This window comes from Musca autumnalis, unplaced genomic scaffold (assembly GCF_047663935.1).
Source record: "Musca autumnalis isolate F117 unplaced genomic scaffold, ASM4766393v1 scaffold_3, whole genome shotgun sequence".
Lineage (NCBI taxonomy): Eukaryota > Metazoa > Arthropoda > Insecta > Diptera > Muscidae > Musca > Musca autumnalis.
Genome location: NW_027411866.1, coordinates 67469947 through 67494973, shown reverse-complemented (window position 1 = coordinate 67494973; position 25027 = coordinate 67469947). Strand labels below are relative to the sequence as shown.

The 25027-nt window shown below is 37.0% G+C and overlaps 1 protein-coding gene across 1 annotated transcript in view; it reads right to left on the bottom strand.

The window, feature by feature from the left end:
* Positions 1-25027, bottom strand: part of dtn (transmembrane protein 132C dtn) — a 444998-nt gene that overhangs the window by 388814 nt on the left and 31157 nt on the right. The window contains exons 3-4 of the mRNA XM_073979456.1: positions 17586-17834; positions 16992-17518 (exon numbers count right to left, since the gene is read on the bottom strand). Coding sequence (XP_073835557.1) covers positions 16992-17518; positions 17586-17834 — 776 coding nt within the window. The remainder of the gene's footprint in view (positions 1-16991; positions 17519-17585; positions 17835-25027) is intronic.

Genomic DNA, 25027 nt, shown 5'->3' with positions numbered 1-25027 from the left:
CCTTCGATACCGTCAACCATGCCAAGCTGTTCGAGGATATAGAGAAAACTAATCTCCAGCCATGTTTGAAACGTTGGGTAATCAACTATATGTGTGGACGCCAGTCGTTTGTAGAATTCAGAAACAAGAAGTCCAAAACCCGTAGAGTGAAACAGGGAGTTCCCCAAGGAGGGGTGATATCTCCGGAACTGTTTAACCTCTACCTTTCTGAAATTCCACACCCTCCAGACGGCATAGAGATCGTGATGTATGCGGATGATTGTACGATCTTGGCGTCGGGTCCTATCGTCGATGACATATGTGATAGGTTAAATGTCTACATAGCTGACCTAGTGCAGTTCTTCCATCTGAGGAATATGAAAATATCCGCCGCTAAATCCACAGCCACGCTATTCACCACATGGACGGCTGAGATGAGGCTCCCACTGAACATATTGGTCGATGGTGCACTGATTCCGACCACTAACTACCCTAAAATACTGGGTGTAACGTTCGATAGCATGTTCAAGTCGTCCGCGCATGCCACAGCTATTTGCAATAAGATCAGAAGTAGGAACAAGGTTCTCAAGTCGCTGGCCGGCAGCACTTGGGGTGCTGATAAAGAAACCTTGTTGACCACCTACAATGCAATAGGCCGGTCTGTGGTAAGCTATGCGGCGCCAGCGTGGTCCGCAAAGGTTAGCGCATCGCAGTGGAAGAAGATTCAAACCTGCCAGAATGCCGCCCTGAGGACTGCAACAGGGTGCCTCCTCATGACACCAGTGGACCATCTTCATGAGGAGGCGAAGGTTTTACCGGTGCGTCAGCACAATAAGATGTTGTCGATGCAGTACCTGCTTGGGTGTTACCGCAGTGAGCATCCCTGTCACGATTTAATGGACAGGCGCCCCCCACCCAGGCACGTCAGGAGAGACCTTCATGATCTAGAGAGAGAGGTCCAAAGGTATAAAAGAGAACCGCTAGATCAACGAGCCTATCAGGCAGGCTTGAATCGCATTCACACCAACATGGTTGCGCAAGCAGTACGAAGATACAGTGTGAATGCCGTACTTGGAAACCATCCCCCATCCATCGCAGCAGAAGAACGACAGCTGCCAAGGCAAACACGAGTGGTTTTAGCTCAGTTAAGATCCGGACGATGCAGCCGCCTCAATTCGTATTGGGCCAGAATTGACGCCACGATACCCAACATATGCCCAGCATGTGGATTGGGACCACACGATACTCTGCATTTATTCAACTGCCCAGCTAACCCCACTCACCTGTCTCCTCATTCTTTATGGACGCAACCAGTCTAGGTTGCAGAATTCTTGAGTCTGGATACAGAGGAACTTGATAACTGAAATAATACACGAACAAACATAAATGCGTTGCTACAACAACAACAACAACCATGTAGAACTCTCTTCATTATTCTAGATGTTACTTTACCTTTCATTAATGTGTTTTTATTTTGTTTTGCCATAATCATGTAATTATTGTTTAGTTTGTTACTTCTTTGCACATGTTTGTTGTTGTTACGTCATTACTGTGCTTGTCGTCCAATTGTATTCCCCCATGTATGTATGTGAGTATGGTTGTTCGCTTAGTGCGAATGTGCGTCTGTGTGTTCGCTGCACAGATTCGAGATGTTGCCATATGTGTTCTGGAGGACTCTAGAACAGGGAGACTTTGGGGTATAAATACCGGGGAAATGGCAATGACGGAGTAGTTGTGTTTTAAGCGTTGAACTGAACAGATCGGTTAAAGAATAGCTGCGTGCTAACTAGAGACTTGCTGTGTGCTTAGTAATTAAAGTCGGTTCTGAATAAGTGTAATAAAGTAAATAAAGCATTGTAGAAACGTAATCTAAAACGAACCCTGTTTTATTTGGTACAAATCGTATCGGGGAATAAAACAACGTCTACACGGAGATTAGTTAAATCTAATTCCGTAACAATTGATGTCAGCAGTGAGATTACGATCATCCTACAATGAAGTTTAAGGATCTACGAGTGGAAGACTTGAAGAAGGAGCTAAGTAAGTTGGAGTTGTGTTCTACTGGCAACAAGGCCGAACTACAAAAACGCTTGTTGGAAGAGTTCGAGCGCCGTGGAATGAACATCGATGAATATGAGTTCGACGGTAAGGAGGAAGTCGAGTTATCGGCAAAGGGCGAATCCAGCGTTGAGGAAGTTTCGTCGGTAGCTGCCAGGGGTGACGATTTGAAATCAATGCTGGCTATGATGATGCTGGAAATGAAATCTGACAACAGTAAGATGTTAGAAGAGATGTCTAGAAAGAATGAAGAAACTTCCAGACTTGTGATGGAAATGAAAGCGGAAAATTGTAGAATGATGGAGGAAAATTCCCGTAAAATGTTGGAAGAGATATCCAGAAAGAGCGAAGAAAATTCCAGAAAATTAGAGGAAAAATTAGAAGAGAACTCTAGAAAAATCGCTAAGGGCATGGAAGAGAAAACGTGGAGGTACAAATTAAAGAGTTGGATAAAAAGATTTTGTCTGTTGACGAGAAATTTCTGGCTCAAGATGAGAAGATTCTGGGCATAGAAAAGAAAATGTCGGAACTGGAAATTAAAGGCGGTCCAGTGAGAGCTATCCATAACACGTTAAAAATTAAGCCTCCAGTGTTCGACGGCTCTACCTCTTTCAATGTGTTCAAATTACAGTTCGAGACAATGGCTGCTAGAGATTCTTTGAACGACAACGACAAAGCGGTATCACTCCTGATGGCATTGAAGGGTGATGCTGCTGACGTATTACAGAGTATTCCCGCCGCTTCTAGGAACAACTATGGAGATATAATGGCTGCTCTTGAACGTAGGTACGGTAGTGAACACAAGCAAGAGATCTACCGAATGGAACTGAGGGGAAGAGTCCAGAAGCCAAATGAGACTTTACAAGACTTTGCGGCTGATATAGAGCGGTTGGCGCAGTTGGCATATCCAGGAGAGACACATCCATTGGTGGACCGCATAAAGATTGAGACATTTGCAAGTGGTATTCGTGATCCAGAGATAACATTTGCGACGTATGCGGCACCGATAGGAACATTTGCAGAAACCGTGTCATTTGCCCTGGCCCAAGAAACCGCGAGGATGCTGGTGAAACCTAAAGCCTACAACGTGAGGAGGCTGCAAGTTGAGGACAACAATTCCCAGACCGTTGTCGATCCGCTAAAGGATGCAATAATGCGTGTGAAACGAGGGGCTGGTAAAACGAGAAAGACTTGCTACAACTGTCGTAAAGCTGGACACATTGCACGAGAATGCATATTGCAACGACCAAGGCTCAGATCCACCTCACCGCCTTCAAAAAGCGACGACCAACCGGTGGCCAAGAATCTGGAAAGAGAGACATCAGGTGAATCGAATAAAATGAATTCCGTCAATCACGAGGCGCCGCTGGCAGGGGATGAAAACGATGGTCCCACAATTTCTATAGCCATAGTCCAGCAGGAGAATCACAACCTAACGGTTAAAGGCTTCGTCAATGGTGTATTGCGTACCTTGACATTGGACACCGGTGCAACAAAGTCCATTATTAGACCGGATTTGGTAAAAGGGAAGGTATTGCCGTTAAATGGAGTCAAATTGCGGACGGCCACAGGCGAGACTACAACGGTGCATGGAAAGGCCTACCAAAGGCTGAGCATGGGTAGAAAATCGGTAAATTTCGATTTTGTAGTGGCCGATATTATGGACGAAGTTATACTTGGACATAAAGCACCGTGTGATGACTTGGTCCAATGTGGAAATACCGATTAATGTGGGCTACAAAGAGAAGAAAAGCATGTGTCGCCCTAGCGCAGAATCTGACGAAATCGCTGTAGATGTCCGTACGCTGAAAGTGGAAGCCGCCGAAAAATGGCCAGTACGAAAGCGGAAAAATCTCGCAACGAGGAGGAAAAAGCGAAGATGTACGTCGAGGAAACGTCCATCGAAAAGCGGCCGTACAACAAGGAAGGACAAGTCCGATGAAGACCAGGTGGCACTTAGGAAGGTGACCACAAAGAAAGAAGGTATAACGTCAAGATTCCTGGAGAGAAAGCAACGTCCAGAAGAGCAGAAGTCCAGAGCTGACGCAGTAGAGGGTACATCTAAATCGGTTGCCACCACTACGGAACGAGGACTGCGTCTAGTCAAGAGGAACAGGCTTAAGCGGGAGGCAGTGTTACCAATGCCCATACCACAGAGAGGGAACTGTGCCTATTCGGGACGAACAGGCTTAAGCGGGAGGCAATGTTACGAATGTAACTGATAGGTTTAAGAATAGCTGCGTGCTAACTAGAGACTTGCTGTGTGCTTAGTAATTAAAGTCGGTTCTGCATAAGTGTAATAAAGTAAATAAAGCATTGTAGAAACGTAATCTAAAACGAACCCTGTTTTATTTGGTACAAATCGTATCGGGGAATAAAACAACGTCTACACGGAGATTAGTTAAATCTAATTCCGTAACAATATATATGTATATAGTGTTGCGCATATCAAAAGCAACAAATCCAGGATTTCGCATTAACTAAATTTTTCGATCCCTTACAATTTTTTAAAGGTAATATTTTGCGTCCAGTTGTTCTTTGTTATATATAGAGAGCTTTCAAAAAGTTGTTTCTGTACTTTGTAGTTGGATGGGATCACAACAACAACAATATTGACTGATCCTTGAGAATGGGGAGTGCAAAACAAAAGCAACAACGGAATATCATTAAAAACTGTAGTGTTATAGGTTTTAATTTGCGGTACTTTTGACTTAAATTGGTTTTTGGGACATGTTAGAGTCATTTTGGGAAGAATATGCATTTGTTGTCCAAACAGGGCTGTCATCTCTTACCACTTTTCCCATGGTATGGGGAAAATAAAATAATACCCTCAAATCAAAAATTTTCCCCTTATATAAAAACTTAAATTGTAAAATATTCATTCGAAAACTGGATTAGTATCAACCCTTCTTATGTTTGGCGTATAATAAAAAGTTAAACAACCGTATATTGGTGAAAACAAAACATCATGGTGAAAACCCCTTGAGGCAATCGGCACATTGTGAATATAAACGTTGGGGAAACTTTTAAAATAATGCGAATAGGAACTTCCAAGAATTAGTTGGGGCTCTTATTTCCGATATACGCCCTAGACTTGTACTTTGTAGTTGGATGGGATCACAACAACATCAATATTGAGTGATCCTTGAGAATGGAGAGTGCAAAACAAAAGCAACTACGGAATATCATTAAAAACTGTAGTCTTACAAGTTTTAATTGCCTGTACTTTTGACTTAAATTGGTTTGTAAAATATTCATTCGAAAACTGGATTAGTATCAACAAATCAACAATAATATCATAATAGCCGCAATCCAGGGGACCAAAATTCCACCAGAGTGCAGGTTATCCAGTCACGGTAACTATGTCATCGCTGGAAAGGATCGGGACAGATGCCACGGGGGGAGGGCTCGCGTTCATTATAGAAAGGAGCGTGAGTTGCAGGCTGTTAAGCTTACCCACCTTGGATCCTTCCGATGACATCATGGAAGTTATGGCCATTTCAGTTCTGACGGAAGGTACAGAACTGGAAGTTATCAATATTTACGTTCCGCCCGTCAACAGCCTGGGCCCGGTTACCGCCCATCCATAGAGCTTCTTTTGGTAGGAGACGGTACGCCAGACGACGCCAGATGACCCGACAATACCAGCCCGGACGGAGGAAATTAACAACCTCGTAAACCAGCATCGCAGGGAAATATGTTTGAAGCACCTGGATAAGTGCGAAACTTGTTCGCACAAGCTGTGGGCCACCATTAAGAGTCTATCGGGAGCGAAAACCAACATAGGAAATATTGCAATAAATTTCGGAGGTGCTGATTTATCGGATGCCAAAAAATGTGCGCTTAAGTTCTGTCAACAATTTGTGGTCCACCCAACAGAGCAGAACAGGGGCAAAAGGGCCGTCCTCAGGAGAGCAAAGAATATTAAAAAAGAAGCTCCCACTCAAATTTCGTAAGCGCAGCCATCATTAAGGCCAAGCCATCCAAGGCCTTAGGACCTGACGGCATCTCGATGCTTATGCTAAAGAAGCAGCAAAGTGCTAACTTGCACAGATCCTGACACTTTCCATCAACCAGTCAGTGATTCCGGAGGTATGGAAGAGCGCAAGGATCATCCCGCTAGCAAAACCAGATAAGACAGCCAGCCGAGGAGACTCGTACAGACCTATATCCCTTCTGTCACCGCTGGCCAAGGTTTTGGAATCCCTCCTGCTGCCAAATATGACAGAAGAATTGAAACTTGCACAACACCAGCATGGCTTTAGGAAGGCACACAAAACCACCACGGCCCTTACTGATGTCGTCAATAGTATTGCAAACGGACTTAATAACAAAAGACCTGCCCATCGTACCATAGTCGTGACTTTGGATTTGTCCAAAGCTTTCGACACTGTTGATCATGAAATACTTATTGGCGACATCCTGGATTCTACATTGCCTAACACAACCAAGAGATGGTTATGCAATTACATCAACGGCAGGCAGGCAGGCAGGCATATGTAGAATTCAGAGGCAAGAAGTCGAGGAGCCGTAAACTAAAAATGGGTGTTCCACAAGGCGGTCTCATCTCGCCCCTGCTCTTCAACTTCTATCTATCTAAATTGCCTACACCTCCAGCAGGCATAAAATTAATAACGTATGCGGACGATTGCACCATACTTGCCACTGGAGAGGATGTCGATGAACTCGAGCAACGAATAAACAGCTACATTGCTACAGTCACCACATTTCTCAAGGGAAAAAATTTAGAGCTCTCTCTCATGGACTAAAGAGGTGAAGCGTCAACTAAACATACACATTGGAGAGGGGACAATTCCAACTGTTCAGCACCCAAAAATTCTCGGGGTTACCTTCGATAGTATGCTTACGTTCGCCAGCCATGCATCAGTCCTGAAGTCCAAAGTCCAGAAACGGAACAAGGTGCTCAAAGCCATCTCGGGCATTACGTGGGGCAAAGATAAAGAGATCCTTTTGGCCACTTATAAAGCAGTCAGCAGATCGGTCCTCAACTATGCTGCACCCGTATGGACTTCTTTCATTAGCGACAACCAATGGAATGGGTTACATACTACGCAAAATGATGCCCTGCGAACCGCAACGGATGTGTCCAGATGACGAGTGTGGATCATCTGCATCAGGAGGCAAGGATACTGTCAGTGAAGCAACATAACGTGTTGCTCTCTCGACAGTTCCTGCTGGCATGTCATCTGCCCACGCATCCTAACCACCACATCATGGTTCAGGATTCACCCCCTAGACATATCCGGAAGGACATTAAGCGGTACAGCCCAGACATCCAGGATGTCATTCCATCTTACATCGACCGACTGTCACTAGCTGCATCGCTTAAACAGATTCATACTCAAGCATACCAAATCGCGTCCTTAACCGTCAACCACCAGCGGTAGCAGATGTCGAACGATCCTTGCCCAGGAGAATCAGGCTAGAATTATGCCAGGAGTTGAAGATATCTGCCCTCATTGCAGACAAGGACCGCACGACACGAAACATCTATTTGCATGCCCATCACAACCTACTGACCTACGCCCCATAGATCTGTGGTTAAAGCCAGTAGAAGTGGCTAATTACCTGCAGCTCCCAACCTAATCCCGTCAGCACAATCCCAATCACATCCCAACTCACCCTCACAAACATCCACACACATAACAACCTATCCATCCTCACACAAATCACCCTCCAAACAGTACCGGCACACGTACAAATTTAATTCATACCACCATCTTATGGATCATTTCAGGGAAACGAGGCAGCCAAACTGTTACAACAACAAGAACTGGACACAAAATATTACATTTGAAAAAATTATAACGGATAGAAAAATTGAGTTAATGCGAAATCCTGGATTTGTTGCTTTTGATATGCTCATATATATATATATATATATATATATATATATATCACGAGTATTGTCAATTATTTAATATTCCATTTCGATTTTTGATATGTGGGTTAAGAAAAAAAATCCTAGAACGAATCTGGTCGCGAGCCAATTTTTGGTTGTTGCGGAGAAAAGTTATGGCGCTTTTATTTCGCTTTTTAAGAAAGAAAATATTATAAAAACGCTAATTATTTTAATGAGCACCATTGGTACAAGAAAGTTATCTCGAAGTGACTTCAGCGAGTAGATTGCATAATACCTGCAAAATGTTACACAGAATTCGCGGAATGTACATAAAATTGATAAATTATTGAATATAAGTCAACTTTTTTTCAAAATTAAGGCCCATTTAGTGGTCATGAAATTACATAAAAATCAGTTGTGGACAATGAACGGAAACAAACAAAACGATTCCCGTACCAATCACACAAAGCCACAAACTTTTCAGCTTCTCTGAATCGTTTCATTCTCACAACCAAAAAGATAGAAACCGTACGATTGCTGAATTGTAACTTCGGCTATGCTTTGCCGAGTTGTTTCATTCACCACCGAAACAAAAAGTATTTTTGGGAAACGTTTCCCGTGCATATTGTCAATGACACACTCAGACACACGCACATGTGATTGCTTAACAACCCTTTAAGTTAGCATCAGTATATCACAGTGAATTTTATCAACCACCAATCAGCATACCACAGTGAATTTTATCAACCACCAAACGTTTTTGATTTATTCACATGTGTTTAGTACTATTCCGTTTTCTATCTGCTCTTGTGGAGTTGAGTACTTTTCGCTTTTCGTTTTGTGGGTTATGTTTCGTTTTGTATTGTTCCTATGGAAAATACGAAACGAAACGTTTGGAAATGTTATTTAAAGTATTTTTACGTACGCTGGTTGTGGATCAAAATTTCATGGCGAATCAAATGAGACTACAATCGTACAGATTGGTGTTATAGTTTTGATGTTACAGCCAAAATAAGCACATATTTTGGTCAAAAAAGATTTTTTTTTTTAAATATTTTTTCACATCCATTATGTAGTAGAAAATATTGGAAAAAATCTATAGTAATACTTCCTTCATTTTGCTTAAATCTCCCAACAAATAGACGGATTTTGCGTTATTGGCATTCATATTAAAGCTTTCCTATTAGGGAAGGTAATTGGTTTGATGAGGGTATATCTCAAAGCTTATGAAATGGAAACAGAGGTCAAATAACCCATTTTAATTTATATGCATTTTAAAGCAAGATCATATCTTTTAATTTAAATATATTTTTCGAAATTTACATTGGAGGCTAAGATGTAGCATCGGCTGCATCCTAGCATTAAAAAACCTATAAAATATGGCTAATTTGGGCAAAGTGCATACAATTTTTGTCCGCATCCGATTTCAGTGTTCACCATGAAAATCTATATCGATATATATCTAATTCAAGGCGATCAATCAAGAACCGTGAATGTAGCATCACACACTATTTTTTGGGATAAAATGAATGTAGCTGCCTTATCAGTGAAGTTTTCAAATCTCTGTTTCCGCTAAAACGAAGATGCTGTACTAGTTGTTTCATTGCTGTGGAAACGAACCGTAGAAAACGCGATAAAATACGCGATATTTCCAGAAACAATTTTAGATGCTTTTTCTACTTTGGAATTTCTTGTAACTCGCGTTTTAGTAGAGGGATTTTCACGGGGAATGATTTATTGGATCAGGAACGTAAAAAACTAAAATGTGCAATCAAGTACGAAGAAATCGAATGACAATTGTTAAAATAAGGCCCGAAAAATATGATTTTTAGAAAAATGTTCGCAAAAAATTTTCGCATTTGTATGCAGATTTCTATGAAGCTGTGCAGACTACATTCACAATATTCGTATCAAATAACTCAGAATCGCAAGTACTACAATCAGATATATGGTTTTTTAAAACCCTGTTTGCGGAATGAAATTAGAAGAAAATTTCAAAAAACACTGTAAATCTGGCTTCAAAATGTCAACATCATTTAATGGTAGAAGCAGATCAAATTTTGAAAAGTAATACATTAGTGATATGATCCTTATTTAGTTTGCTTCTGCTTTTACTTTGACATGAAACTCGTGGGAAGTGTGGTTTATTCACAAATCGAGAGATAACGAAAAAAGACATGGTGGCTTCAACCCATTTCACCAATTTTTTAACATAAATATAGCCACAGCTTCCACGCAAATTATCTTTTAAAGCCAATAGTTTTTGCCACGTCCAAAAACATTTCATTTTATCCAAAAGTATTTAATTTGTACAATATACAATCACGAGTCGCGTGTTCTAAAAGGGTAAACCTTGACTTCAGCTATGTTAAATTTTTAAAAATATTGGTGATATATATATATATATATATATATATATATATATATATATATATATATCGACAGATTTCTCTATTTAACGAGATCAAAATATTTATAAATACGTTGATTATAATGGCGTTAAAGAAAATGATTTGTTGTACACTTTGTCATTGACAGATTTCCCCAGTGTATTTAACTCATCAAATGTTGACGAGCAGTTGGATATTATTATGAGGGGGGTAGATCAGCTTCACTCAGTTTTACCCAGGAAGGTATTTAGGCATTCGTCTTCGCGAGATAATTGGATCAATTCCCCAGGAATAAGATACCACCAATCACTAGCTGATTTAGCATATAAAGCTTATCTTATGGATAAAACCTCACAGAAATGGCAAATCTAGTGCAAAGCAAGAAATAAAGCAAAGTCGGTTAAGAGGAAGTGCAAGAGAAATGCACATTCTGCCCTCTTTAGTGGATGCACAAATCTGAAATCTCTTTGGAATGTGGTAAAAAAAAACATAGTTTAATCTGTTCCCACTCTCACACATCAAATGAGCTGTCAACTCCTGAACACCTGAAAGAACTTAATACATCTTTCATACGTAACCAGCTAGATGGTAATACTGATATTGAAAGCATTATATCATCATCACAAACAAATACTGGTTTCTCATTTTCATCTATTTCATTGCATGAACTTTATTTGGCTTTTTCGACAATAAAATCAAATGCCCCAGGGATCGATGGCCTTCCACTTAAGTTTTTTAAAATTGTATTTCCTCACATATCGTCATATTTTCTCCATTTGGTTAGTACCATTATAATGACGTCAAAATTTCCTAAGGGGTGGAAGACGGCAAAAATAAATCTAATAAAAAAGAATCTTCTGGAGTGAATTATAGGCCAATATCCAATTATCCCAGGTTGTTGAATGCGTTCTAAAAAAAAAAACAACTAGAAACCCACTTAGAAAGTAACAGTTACAGTGTAAATTGGTACATTCTTATTTGACCGGGCGTATTCAATGCGTTGTTATGAATGATGTATGGTCTGATACGCTTTCTTTTAAAAGTGGGGTTCCCCAAGGTTCCATCTTGGGGCCCATGTTTTTTATAATGTTTTTAAACGATCTCTTTACAGTCGTTCGGTATTGGTGTTTACCATACTCGTATACCGACGATATACAGCTTCTGTTCAGTGCGCCTATTGGTAATCAAGATGTTCTTCAGACAAAATTCAGTTGGACTATAAAATTATTGTACGGATGGATGGAATCCAACCGATTAATTGTTAACCCTACAAAAACGAAGGCTTTGTATTTTCCTAGAAACTCTTGCTCTAACTTGTTATAGTCTTACAACGGTCAAGGGATAGACATTATTAATAGTATGAAATGTCTGGGCGATACCCACATAGACAATGTTGTAACTCATACCAATATAACTTTGCGTCAGCTATACAATACGGACTTGATTTTACCATTTAATGTCAAATTACAATTAGTGCAATCGCTAATAATTTCACACATCTTGTACTGCATTGAAGTCTACTGTGGTACAACAAAAAAATTATGAAAAGAATAAAACTGTCCATACACAGATCAATGCGTTATTTGTACTCCCTTAAAAGATTTGACCATGTTAGCCCAAAAGTGAAGCTGTTTTTGGGTTGCCCCATTTGGAAGTTTATCGAATTCAGGTCCCTGATGCTATATTACAATATTATAAGGGAACAAAATCCTTCTTTCCTACTAGATTCTTTCCATTTTGGCCGTTCAACTAGATCCAACCAATTGCTAATTTCAACATCAATTGGATATATGAACAATTCATTTCAGGTTCGCGTTGTCCGATCTTTTAATGGTCTCCCCGCATTCACTGAAACAGTTTTCATTGTCTAGTAAGACATACAAATCTAAAATAATAAACCATTTTGGTTCCCTACAAACCATTTCGACGTGGTCTTTTGTATTAAAAGTAACAATCAGTTTATCAAATGCTTGTTGTATAACTTATGAATATCTGGCATAATTGGTTGTTATTTGGAAAAATTTCAATGAATCTCAATGTAAAATAATTTCATACGCTTTACATTTTTTTTAATTCATGTACCGTTGTCATAGTAGTTCTCAACTCAAATTAATAACTGAAAATCAAGGTGTACCATACTTATTCATTCCATATAACATACACTCTTAAATGTGAAGATCCATAATTATAACAAATCGTATTAATGGCCTGTTTCACTAAGACGATTCGAATAAAAATTCGTTCGAACTACGAGAAACATGCCATAAGAGTAGCTCTCAACTTTGCAACTGAAAATCCAGTGTACTATTTTTCTCATCATATAACCCAATACAACAACACAACATACATCGATTTTCCACATACCGTAAAATAAATTTAAATGTCTGCATGTTTTATGTTTGATTGTACATGAACAATGTTTTTTGTTTTTTTTTTTTATAATTTTAAACTATGTAAACGGACAGTTTTTCTATAAAGTTCATACGAATTGTTCTTCCCTTTATTTTTAGCCATGTTATTCATCTTTGTAATATGATAATTACAACATCTTCATATCCTGACTTGTGGAAAATTGCCCGCATCGTTCCGATCCCTAAAAAGGGAAATAGCTATGAGTGTGACAATTTACGACCTATAAGAATTTTGCCGGCTCTCTCAAAAATTATGGAGCACATTCTAAAATCTCAAATATTAAGCTTTCTTTCGGACCATGGTCTATTAAATAATTACCAATACGCATATCGTGCAGGACTTAGTACATCTTCTTTTTTGTTGAGTCTCACGGAAAAGGTGAGATTTAATTTAAACTCTGGACATAATTCCATTGTAGTGTCTTTCGACTTATCCAAGGGATTCGACAATCTAAACCACAGGTTATTGATTTCCAAACTTCATCATACATTTTACAACTGTGGTCTCCATCTTCCTGTTAGAGTTAGATGCACAATTGCTTATGCATTCCTAATGTCTCAAAATAACTATTGTATTGAACTAATATCATGCACACAACTGTATAATATGAATAAGATTGAACTTGTCTTCAATAGAATTATTCGCTTTTTTGGTCTTCGCCGTTATGATCATATATCTCTAAGGGTAAGAGAATTCCTTGGATGCACCTTTGAGCAGTATGTACATTTGAAGATACGTTCTATAGAATTATTCGAAACCACTCTCCCAGTGATGTGGTTTCAAGGTTTATTTTTTTCGCTCCATAAGGAATCCACAAATTTCTATACCTATAAAATATTTTCCAACGTAGCATCTCCCAAATTTTTAGAACTCTGGCATGTACCCTTACAAAATTAGAGCAAAAACAATTTTGATGTAAGCGCCCTTTTTGTTTTGTTACATTTTTAGGTGACAGCGAATTGTCGCCTACATCAAAATTGCGCATTAACATACCATGTCATTATTCGACTATATTACAAGATATACGCTTTAATCTTATAACACTATGCAACACTGAAAATGCAAACAACTTCTAGTATGAATTTTTTGAAAGTACATATTTAGACTACAAAAACCATAGTAGGATTTTGTCCTGTCAGATCCAGTTCGGATTTTATGGCCTAATCTAAACCGGGCTAAATCTACACTTTTTTGCATTTAACTCAGAAACGAATAGGAACTTGGCCTTGCTGTCTTTAGCAATATTTTAGTCCTAAACTAGTAGAACTCATTTTTTGAAAAAAAAAAACACATAAGAAAAACTCCATATATATAAAAAAATTTACATAATTGCTGAAATTCTGGTCAGTATCGGCTAAACTATTGAGAGTTGAACCAAGTAACCTTTTGCAAAAATCTTTCAAATTAAGTTCTTAACAATTCTTTAGAACATTCTGAAACTCTAAAATGCTTACTTCATGTTGTTTCAGCGGTATTTTGCATCATATCGTTTACAACATGTATTTCAAACACAGTTCACACAAACAGTTTATTCTCGCATTTCGGAATTCACCACATTATTGACATTTTTAATAAATCGTCGTTGAAAAATGTACTGAAAACAACGGCGTAGAGGCATTCTACAACAATGACAAGTTCCGAAGAGTTGTGTATTACACTCCAGGGAATATTTTTCCAAAAGAAAATGTTCAGAAAAAGTTAACGGTTTTGGAGATACAATGCGAAATGTATAAAAATTGTGGAATTTGTGCATATATGTTGAAATTTGAGACAATAAATGTAGTTTTTCGAGTTCATTACACTGTGCGACAACAAAAAAAATGACGAGGAAAATCGAGTAGATTATGAAAGTAGAGCTAAAAATATGAGACACTTGTATCGGCGTTTACGTCGAAAAGTAACCAAAATAAGCGGGGCAATTTCCGCCCATTTTTAATTTTTTCGAAACATTCGAGTTAAGATATCTTTGAATCCTTCCATTTCAGGTATATAGTGTCTTTGGCAACTTTACAGAGGAGTATGTGGGCAATATTTTTGTTAAAGATTTTAACCCTCATGCGGTTCATCAAAGGGGTCTTTTTTGTCCTTTTTTCAAAAACTCCTTAAAAATGTGATTGTATCAAATCCAAATATTCTACAAAATTGTTCGCCATAAAATTTTACTCTCTAAAAAGAAAAACACGTTTTAGGGTTAAAATCGGACTTCAGTTTATTCAAAATTGTCCCACAAAACATAATTTTAGAGAGATGATGTCAGAGCAAACAATATTCTTCGTCAAATTTCACTATGGGCCACCAAAGAAATGAAATGTCTATTTATATTTTATAGCATGAAAATATCAGTATCAATTTTGCTGAAAAAACATGAAAATATTTCCAATTTTTTTGATGAAAAAATGTTTCCTTCTTTTTTCGAGTTGGTACATGGAAGTAATATGAAACTTGGTTATAGGTGAAAAGTGTCAAAGGATGAAAAATTCTACACAAAATTTCACTATGAGTTTCAAAATAAACCATATATCTATGTATACTATTTCCTTAAAAAAATTAGATTACAAATTTATATATATTAGGATGAAATTATATGTTTTAATTTTGGACTGTTAATTTTACATAATTCCATACTGGATCAAAATCTAGCAAAATCCTTTACTTTTTGGGAATATTGTTAAAGAAATAAATGTTCCAAATGAAATTTCATTATGGGTCTCTGAAAAATTTTTCATCAAAAAAATTGGGAAATATTTTCATGTTTTTTCAGCAAAATTGATACTGATATGTTCATGCTATAAAATATAAATAGACATTTCATTTCTTTGGTGGCCCATAGTGAAATTTGACGATGAATATTTTTTTCTCTGACATCATCTCTCTAAAATTATGTTTTGTGGGACAATTTTGAATAAACTCAGATGAAGGCCGATTTTAACCCTAAAACGTGTTTTTTTTAGAGATTCCTCGCGATTAGACAAGAGTTACAGATTTGGTGTATTCTGAGACCTATAGTAAAATTTTATGGCGAACAATTTTGTAGAATATTTGGATTTGATACAATCACATTTTTAAGGAGTTTTTGAAAGATTTTCGAAAAAAGTACCAAAAAGACCCCTTTGATGAACCGCATGAGGGTTAACATTTCTAACAAAAATATTGCCCACATACTCCTCTGTAAAGTTGCCAAAGACACTATATACCTGAAATGCAAGGATTCAAAGATATCTTAACTCGAATATTTCGAAAAAATTAAAAATGGGCGGAAATTGCCCCGCCTATTTTGGTTACTTTCCGACGTAAACTTTTAAAACGCCGATACACGTGTCTCATATTTTTAGCTCTACTTTCATAATCTGCTCGATTTTTTCCATCATTTTGAAAAAAATTGAATTTTGTTGCACAGTGTTATTTCTCCAAATATTTTATTCTTGTCCTTATCTACAAATTTGCTTCAGAGGTCAGAAGAAGATTTGCATTGGTTTCAGAGATATAGCCCCGAATTTCTTTAAAAACTCAGTATTTAACCATGTTTAGATGGGGCCATAAAATCCGAGCTGGATCTGACAGAGCAAAACCCAACTAGGTTTTCTTGTCGTTTGGATCTGTTCTTTCAAAAAATCCTCAGTTCGAATTGTTTGCACAAGATCACCTTAAAAATGTAGTGTAATTCTTCGAATAAATACTTGCTATAAAAGTAACTTACTTTGTTTTTAAATTGTAGATATGAATTACTCTAAAAATGATTTGTTTCAAATAATTTTTTAATGTAACCGCCACCTCTTAATATATATAATAGCCTGATTGCGTGACAGCGAAAAAGATGTAAGCGACACAAATTACCATTATATTGAAGATATTCCACAAATTATTTATTTTTTAGTAAATAGATTTAGTATTGGAACTAATATCTAAATTTAATAAAAAAAAATTTGGTTAGATCAAAGGTTATTCAATAAAAACCGTGTCCTGTAAAATTTGTGTTTTGTTGCTTACACCTTTTTCGCGGGAAGGGCTCGATATGTACAAATTGCGTTTAAATTCTGCTCTGAGTTTTAATCTTTTTTAATATTTTGGATTTTGACCTCGAATTATACCGCGAGTATTGACTATTTTTGAAAATAAATTTCTTACTAAATTAAGAAATAAGAGGAAACTATAAGATAAAAACAAAAAACAAGCAGTAAAACACGTGTCTAATAGTTTTTTACCTGCATATTTGTGCCAATTTTTTAATGGTGTTAAGTGGGTTAATTTATGTTAGTAATATAAAAGCATATTGCTAATAATTAACTTACCTATTCTCGACGATTTGTGAAGTTCCATTGCTATTGTTATCTAAATTATTCTCTAATTTTTTTCTAACAGCCGTTACTCTGACAGTTGAATGCTTTGAGTTATCCCTCTCTATCGAAATATTCCACATATCTGAAGACGATGTTGCTCCTAAAATTTTAATACCGGATTTCACACGAGCTTTTACAGTAAACGAAGAAATGTTTTTTTCAGAATACTGTAGATACACTGGCACATGGAATTTGGACATTGGGTATAGAGGCTGTTGTGGCAAAAGAATAACAAGAGACTCGTCTATTTGAAATTCCTTAAACGGTTCCATCGGAGCAAGAAGTGGAACTTGGACAAATGATGTTAATGGCTGAATCTGGACTTTTGGCTCGCACTGTTCAGGATTTCTAATTGGTGGCTCGAAGACACTGTAGGAGACTTGAACAAAACGTTGAGGAACTTTAACTGGCGTGTTATTTGCATTTTCCTTATTTGCCAACGGAGACAATGAATGGAACCAATTAAAGGGTATTACAACCTAAAAAACAATACAGATACGTTGTTATTGAATGCACAAAATATGTATAGAATTCGAATAGATGTACCTCGGCTACACAAACACCGTCTTCTCCCTCAGGCATGCATCTTCCTTTTATTGGAACGTGGCTTCCGATTGATACGTGCAATAGAACGCATATTTTTTGACGCTGTAAATGCCCACCTGGATCTGCACCAGCGTGGAAAAGTACCCGTAACACTGGTGAATCTTGTGAAACATAGGAGCTGACTAAATGTGCAGATATATCCAAATGCAGATTTGTTTGTTGCAATTCGAGTAAAGCAGCAGTGGTATTCTAAAAATAGTAAAAAGATTTTCATTGTTTTACAAAATATATTCGCATGTGTTTATTAAGAACACTGGTTGTCCCTTGTTTGTTTTATAATATATATAGGGTGTTTTTTTAAGCCCGATAGAACTTGAAATTGTAAAAAATAACACAAAAAATTAAATTGTAATCAACATTTTTTTTTTCGAAAGATCAATACGTGACATTAACATTTGAAAATGATTTCGGGCATATGGGCACCGCGGCTGTTCTTGACGAAGTGCATTCTGGACGTCCAATTTTTGGCCACTTTTTCGAGCACTGCTGGCCGTATGTCACGAATAACACGAACAATGCTGGCCTCCAAGGCATCAATTGTTGCTGGTTTATCAGCATAAACCAGTGACTTCACGTAGCCCCACAGAAAATAATCGAGAGGTGTCAAATCGCACGACCTTGGAGGCCAATTGACAGGTCCACTTCTCGAAATCAACTTATCGCCAAATTTTGATTTTAATAAGTCAATTGAAGAAATAAGGTCCGATGATGCCACCAGCGTGAAAACCGCACCATACGGTGCATTTTTCTGGATGTAATGGAGTCTGTAGGGTCTCTTGTGGATTGGTCTCACTCCATATGCGGCAATTTTGCTTATTAACAAACCCGTTAAGCCAAAAATGCGCCTCATCGCTGAACACAATTTTGCGTCTATAAGTTGCGCGAATCGACGACTGATTTTCAAAGTAAATTTGGATAATTTCGTAGCGTTGTTCAAGCGTGAGTCTATTCATGATGATTTGTCAGAGTATACTGAAACAAATAAAAAAAAGTTTCATCAAAATTTAATTTTTTGTGTTACTTTTTACAGTTTAAAGTTATATCTAGCTTAAAAAAACACCCTTTTTATGAAGGTGTGGACCGATACCGACAAAATTCTGGGGGAAAGTTTTATACCCCTAAAGAAGACTACGTACCAATTTTCAGCCATTTTGGTAGGATAATGAAGCTAAAACCTTCAAAATACCGAAAATCGGGAGGTACCGTTCTATGTATGCTATATGAAGGTGTGGACCGATACCGACAAAATTCTGGGGGAAAGTTTTATACCCCTAAAGAAGACTACGTACCAAATTGCAGCCATTTTGGTAGGATAATGAAGCTAAAACCTTAAAAATACCGAAAATCTGGAGGTACCGTTCTATGGGGACTATATGAAGGTGTGGACCGATACCGACAAAATTCTGGGGGAAAGTTTTATACCCCTAAAGAAGACTACGTACTAAATTTCAGCCATTTTGGTAGGACAATGAAGCTAAACCTTAAAAATACCGAAAATCGGGAGGTACCGTTCTATGGGGGCTATATCAAAACGTGGACCGATATATCCCATTTTCAATACCAACCATCCTGCAAGTAATAAAAACTTCTGTAACAAATTTTGACTCTCTATCTTTAAAATTGCGAGCTGTATCTTGATTTCAACAGACAGACGGACGGACAGACGGACATGGTCAAATCGACATAGAATTTTATGCTGATCAATAATATATATACTTTGTAGGGTCTCCGACGAATATTTCGATGTGTTACGAACGGAATAACACTGTAACTTAATTTTTTACTAATTTTTAACAATTATTTAAATAGTTATGTTATTCCGTTTATGTTCTGAAATATTTATCAATATTTAGGTTGTTTTTTTGTTGAAGCATGTTGAACAACAACGTTGGTTTTGTAAGAAGCATCGTTGTTGTTGAGACAATAATCAGCATGTTTGGAGGATATGTTTAACGGTAACAACATCACCGCACTTCGGACATTTCGTCGGTGTCATGCTTAAGTGTTCCATACGCCATTTTTGACTTTTTGAGATACAAGTGGTTTCTAGGGGTTTCCAGTATACTCTTTTTGAAATTCTAGTCGGTTTTCTCATATCTGCTCTAGTTTCCGAGATATCCACACATCGGAACGAAAGCTTAAACTTTTTCCAGTTATGAAATTAATATTTTAAAAACTTACAAGTTTAAAAACACATTTCAAAAATCAGAACTTTAATTTTGGATTTAGATGCATTTAATTTATTGAGGCAAAGATGGAAATTTTTTGTCACTTTGTTCCATGTGATTTACAATATTTCACATTTGATTTACAATATTTCACGTTGGTTTTGTAAGAAGCATCGTTGTTGTTGAGACAATAATCAGCATGTTTGGAGGATATGTTTAACGGTAACAACATCACCGCACTTCGGACATTTCGTCGGTGTCATGCTTAAGTGTTCCATACGCCATTTTTGACTTTTTGAGATACAAGTGGTTTCTAGGGGTTTCCAGTATACTCTTTTTGAAATTCTAGTCGGTTTTCTCATATCTGCTCTAGTTTCCGAGATATCCACACATCGGAACGAAAGCTTAAACTTTTTCCAGTTATGAAATTAATATTTTAAAAACTTACAAGTTTAAAAACACATTTCAAAAATCAGAACTTTAATTTTGGATTTAGATGCATTTAATTTATTGAGGCAAAGATGGAAATTTTTTGTCACTTTGTTCCATGTGATTTACAATATTTCACATTTGTGTCATAAGTGTGGATATAGAACAAATCGACGAAAAATAGTTTTTTTTAAATCTTTCATATTCCAATACATATTCCTCTATATTTTTGCAAATATCTTCTATATACTATTATTAATATTTCAAGTCGAAAATATAAATATTTTCTTTAGCCAGCTCCACGCAGTTGTGGCGCAAAACATCAATGCCCCGTTTCACTAAGACGATCCGAATTCAAATTCGTTCGAGCTACTAACAAATTTCTGTGTGATTGTGAAATATGTCATTAGTTTTTAATTTTCAATCCAACAAAAAATTCTACAATAACAGGAGTTTTGTTGTAATTCGAATGAATTTGTATTCGAATCGCCTTAGAGAAACCGGTCATAAAACATTACCCATATTGGATATATTTAAGTCCCTTAGTTTATTAACACATGACAATTTAGTGTTGGATATATTAGTAACGCTCCTTATTGTCGATATACTATCAGATAAAATCAGCATTTTCTTTTTGGTTTCCAGGGCAATATTGATGGCTTTTAGGATAAATGCAACTTCACCAGTGAAAATTGAACCAAAGTTTGATAAAACTCTATGATTCAGGATCTCAATATATCTTTCCTCTAAAGACGGCAGTTCAGATTCAATAAAAAGAATTTTAATCGGCGTTGTCCGGTAAGCAAATAGAGTATATCTTATGAATCCACGGTAAATTGATTTCATATATTTAAATATAGAATTTGGACAGTTTCCAAATATGTAGGAACCATAGTCGATTTTGCTTAAAATAAGCGTTTGACCACGTAGGTGAGTGTATTGATATGGGTATAACATTTGCTGGATAAGTATTTGATTATGTTTGCTCTAGGAATAAGATCTTTTTTTATACCCTCCACCATAGGATGGGGGTATATTAAGTTTGTCATTCCGTTTGTAACTACTCGAAATAATCATTGTAGATCCCACAAACTATATATATTCTTGATCAGCGTGCAATTCTACATCGATAGCCATGTCCGTCCGTCTGTGGAAATCACTCTAGCGTCCGAACGGATTGACGTAGGTGGGTGAAATTTTGGGAATATCTATTATATGTACGTAGGACTTTTGGTATTGAAAGCGGGCTATGAAGGTCCACGCTTTCGTATGACCTCCATACAAAATGACGCGTGACGCGTCGTCGTTTTAAGGATTTTTTACGATATTTGTCCTATTTTACCACCGAATTGGTTGTAATTTGGTATTTTGTGTCTCCAGAGGCCAAAAAACATTCCTACCAAAGTTGGTTTATATAGGTCCATATAACGCCAAAGATGGTCTGTCGGAAATCATGACGTATCTGACATACATTTCTGATGTATATTACATACGTCTGAAACGTCGTAAACCTTGCCAAAAAACAAGGTTTATGACAGAATAAACAGTCGAATTTTATAACCTAAAAATCCATGTTCTTTGATAATAATAAAACAAGCATAAAAAGACTTCACTCTAAACTATACATTTTATGCTCTGTTTTTTCCAGAACATGCAAGAAGCTACTATTTTTACTATTTTTTCCGATAACATATAGGAAGATATGTTATCGTAGTAAGTCCATATTTACATTAGGCAATTTTCCTTGCGGCAATTGTCAGTTTGATGCAGAGAGAGAGAGGCGAGACATATGGTAACCCTTTGCCTCTCAAGACCCTCTCTCACCAACAAACTGACAATTGCCACAAGGAAAATTGCCTAATGTAAATATGGACTTACTACGATAACATATCTTCCTATATGTTATCGGAAAAAATAGTAAAAATTAGTAGATTCTTGCAGTTCTGGAACAGACCATTATATTTATTTTTATACCCTCCACCATAGGATGGGGGTATATTAAGTTTGTCACTACGTTTGTAACTACTCGAAATAATCATTGTAGACCCCACAAAGTATATATATATTCTTGATCAGCGTGCAATTCTACATCGATATAGCCATGTCCGTCCGTCTGTCCGTCTGTGGAAATCACTCTAGCGTCCGAACGGCTTGACGTAGGTTGATGAAATTTTGGGAAAATATGTTATATTTACGTAGGACTTTTGGTATTGAAAGCGGGCTATGTAGGTCTACGCTTTCGTATAGCCCCCATACAAAATGACGCGTGACGCGTCATCGTTTTAAGGAATTTTTAAGATATTTGGCTCATTTTACCACCGAATTGGTTGTGATTTAGTACTTTGTGTCTCCAGAGGCCAAAAAATATTCCTACCAAAGTTGGGTTATATAGGTCCACGTTGTGGTATAGCCCCCATATAAGGCCCCATATAAAGTACGCGTCATTTTAATATATTTTGAACGTATTAGACCCATTTGACCACAGAATTGGTTGTAATTTGGTATTTTGTGTCTTCAGAGGACAGAAAACATTCCTACCAAAGTTGGGTTATATAGGTCCACGTTTTGGCATAGTCCCCACATAAGACCCCTTATAAAGTACGCGTCATTTTAATATATTTTGAATGTATTTTGTGTTTCCAGAGGCTAAGAAACATTTCTACCATAAAATGTTTATATACAGTATCGGCCAAAACTAAAGCACCCCCTCAGTAAATTTTTTTGAAATGATAATTTTCTTCTGGAAACTAAATTATAAATTTATTTTTTATTTTTCTTTTTATTTATTTATATCTTTATAATTGAAAAATACAAAAATAAGGAGATCAGAATTTAATAAACAAAAGTTAAAATTCAAAAAACATTTTAGGTCGCAAATATAAGCGGACAAAACTAAAGCACCCCCCCATTTGAGGTACAGCAAAAACTATTGAAATCAATATTTCGTTGCTTATCCTCTATTCTGGATGACACAATCACATCTTTTAGGCATAAAGGATACTAAATTATTAATTATTGAAGGCGAAATAATCGGTTTTCGGAAAATTTAGCTTAAATCCTCAAAATACTGAAAATCGGAAGTTACCGTTATATGGGGGCTACACCCAAACGTGAACCCAGGTCCACGATTTTTGGTGAATGTGTTTTGTGACCACTAGGAACCCTAAGTACCAAATTACAGATAATTTAGTAGGAAAATGTGGCTTAAATATCCGAAATACCGAAGATCGGAAGGTACCGCTATAAGAGGGCTATACCAAAACATTTGCCGATATTGTTCATATTCATCCAAAAATTATGCTACAGCATTCCCTGGTCAAATACTAAATCCCGTAGGTTTAAAAATTAGCAAAAGAACGAATAGCAAAAGAATGGTAGACGCCGGCTTATTCAGTCGACGACCAGCAAAAAACCTTCCGCCTCTATGTTTTACAGCGTCTTTGCAATATTTAGGATTTAACGGTTGCCCATTTGGTCCAAGCCTTTCACCATCTGAATACTTTAAATTAAACATAGATTCATCGGAAAACAGTTCAAATGGGTCTTGGCGAATGCCAGTCTGGCTCCTTCATTTTTAGTCGATATGAAAGGTTTTTTTTTTTTTGCTGGTCGTCGACTGAATAAGCCGGCGTCTATCGTTCTTCTGCAATTCGTTCTTTTGCTAATTTTTAAACGTTAGCGTATTGTATCTGACTAGTGGATGCTGTAGCATCATTTTTGGATGAATATGAACAATATCGGCTAATGTTTTGGTATAGCCCCCTTATAGCGGTACCTTCCGATCTTCGGTATTTCGGATATTTAAGCCACATTTTCCTACTAAATTAGCTGTAATTTGGTACTTAGGGTTCTTAGTGGTCACAAAATATATCCACCAAAAATCGTGGACCTGGGTCCACGTTTGGGTATAGCCTCCATATAACGGTACCTTCCGATTTTCAGTATTTTGAGGATTTAAGATAAATTTTCCGAAAATCAATTATTTCGCCTTCAATAATTAATAATTTAGTATCCTTTATGCCTAAAAGATGTGATTGTGTCATTCAGAATAGAGGATACGCAACGAAATATTGATTTCAATAGTTTTTGTTGTACCTCAAATTGGGGGGTGCTTTAGTTTTGTCCGCTTATATTTGCGACCTAAAATATTTTTTGAATTTTAACTTTTGTTTATTAAATTCTGAATTCCTTATTTTTGTATTTTCCAATTATAAATATATAAATAAATAAAAAGAAAAATAAAATATAAATTTATAATTTAGTTTTCATAAAAAAATTATCATTTCAAGAAAAATTTACTGAGGGGGTGCTTTAGTTTTGGCCGATACTGTAGGTCCACGTGTTGATATAGCCCCCATAATACAATATCTCCCGATTCGATATTTTGAACGTTTTAGCCTCATTATCACACCGATATGGCTGAAATTTTGTATTTAGTCTTCTTTAGGCGTATAAAACTTTCCCCCAGAAATTTGTAGGTATAGGTCCACGCCATCATATAGCCCCCATAGAACGGTACCTTCCGAATTTCGGTATTTTGAAGGTTGTGGCCACATTAATCCACCGAAATGGCTGAAATTTGTGGTGGAGGGTATAAAAAGTTCGGCCCGACCGAACTTAACGCTTTTCTTACTTGTTTTATTATATGTTTGTTTATTACTTCACCCGCAAATTCTTCGAATCATACGTAAAGCAGTGGTAGCGTTCGAAATATATTGTAGATGGCGTGCTAAGTGCGTAATCCAATTCATTGTGCAATTATTTCAGTTTTTAAATTAATAAAAA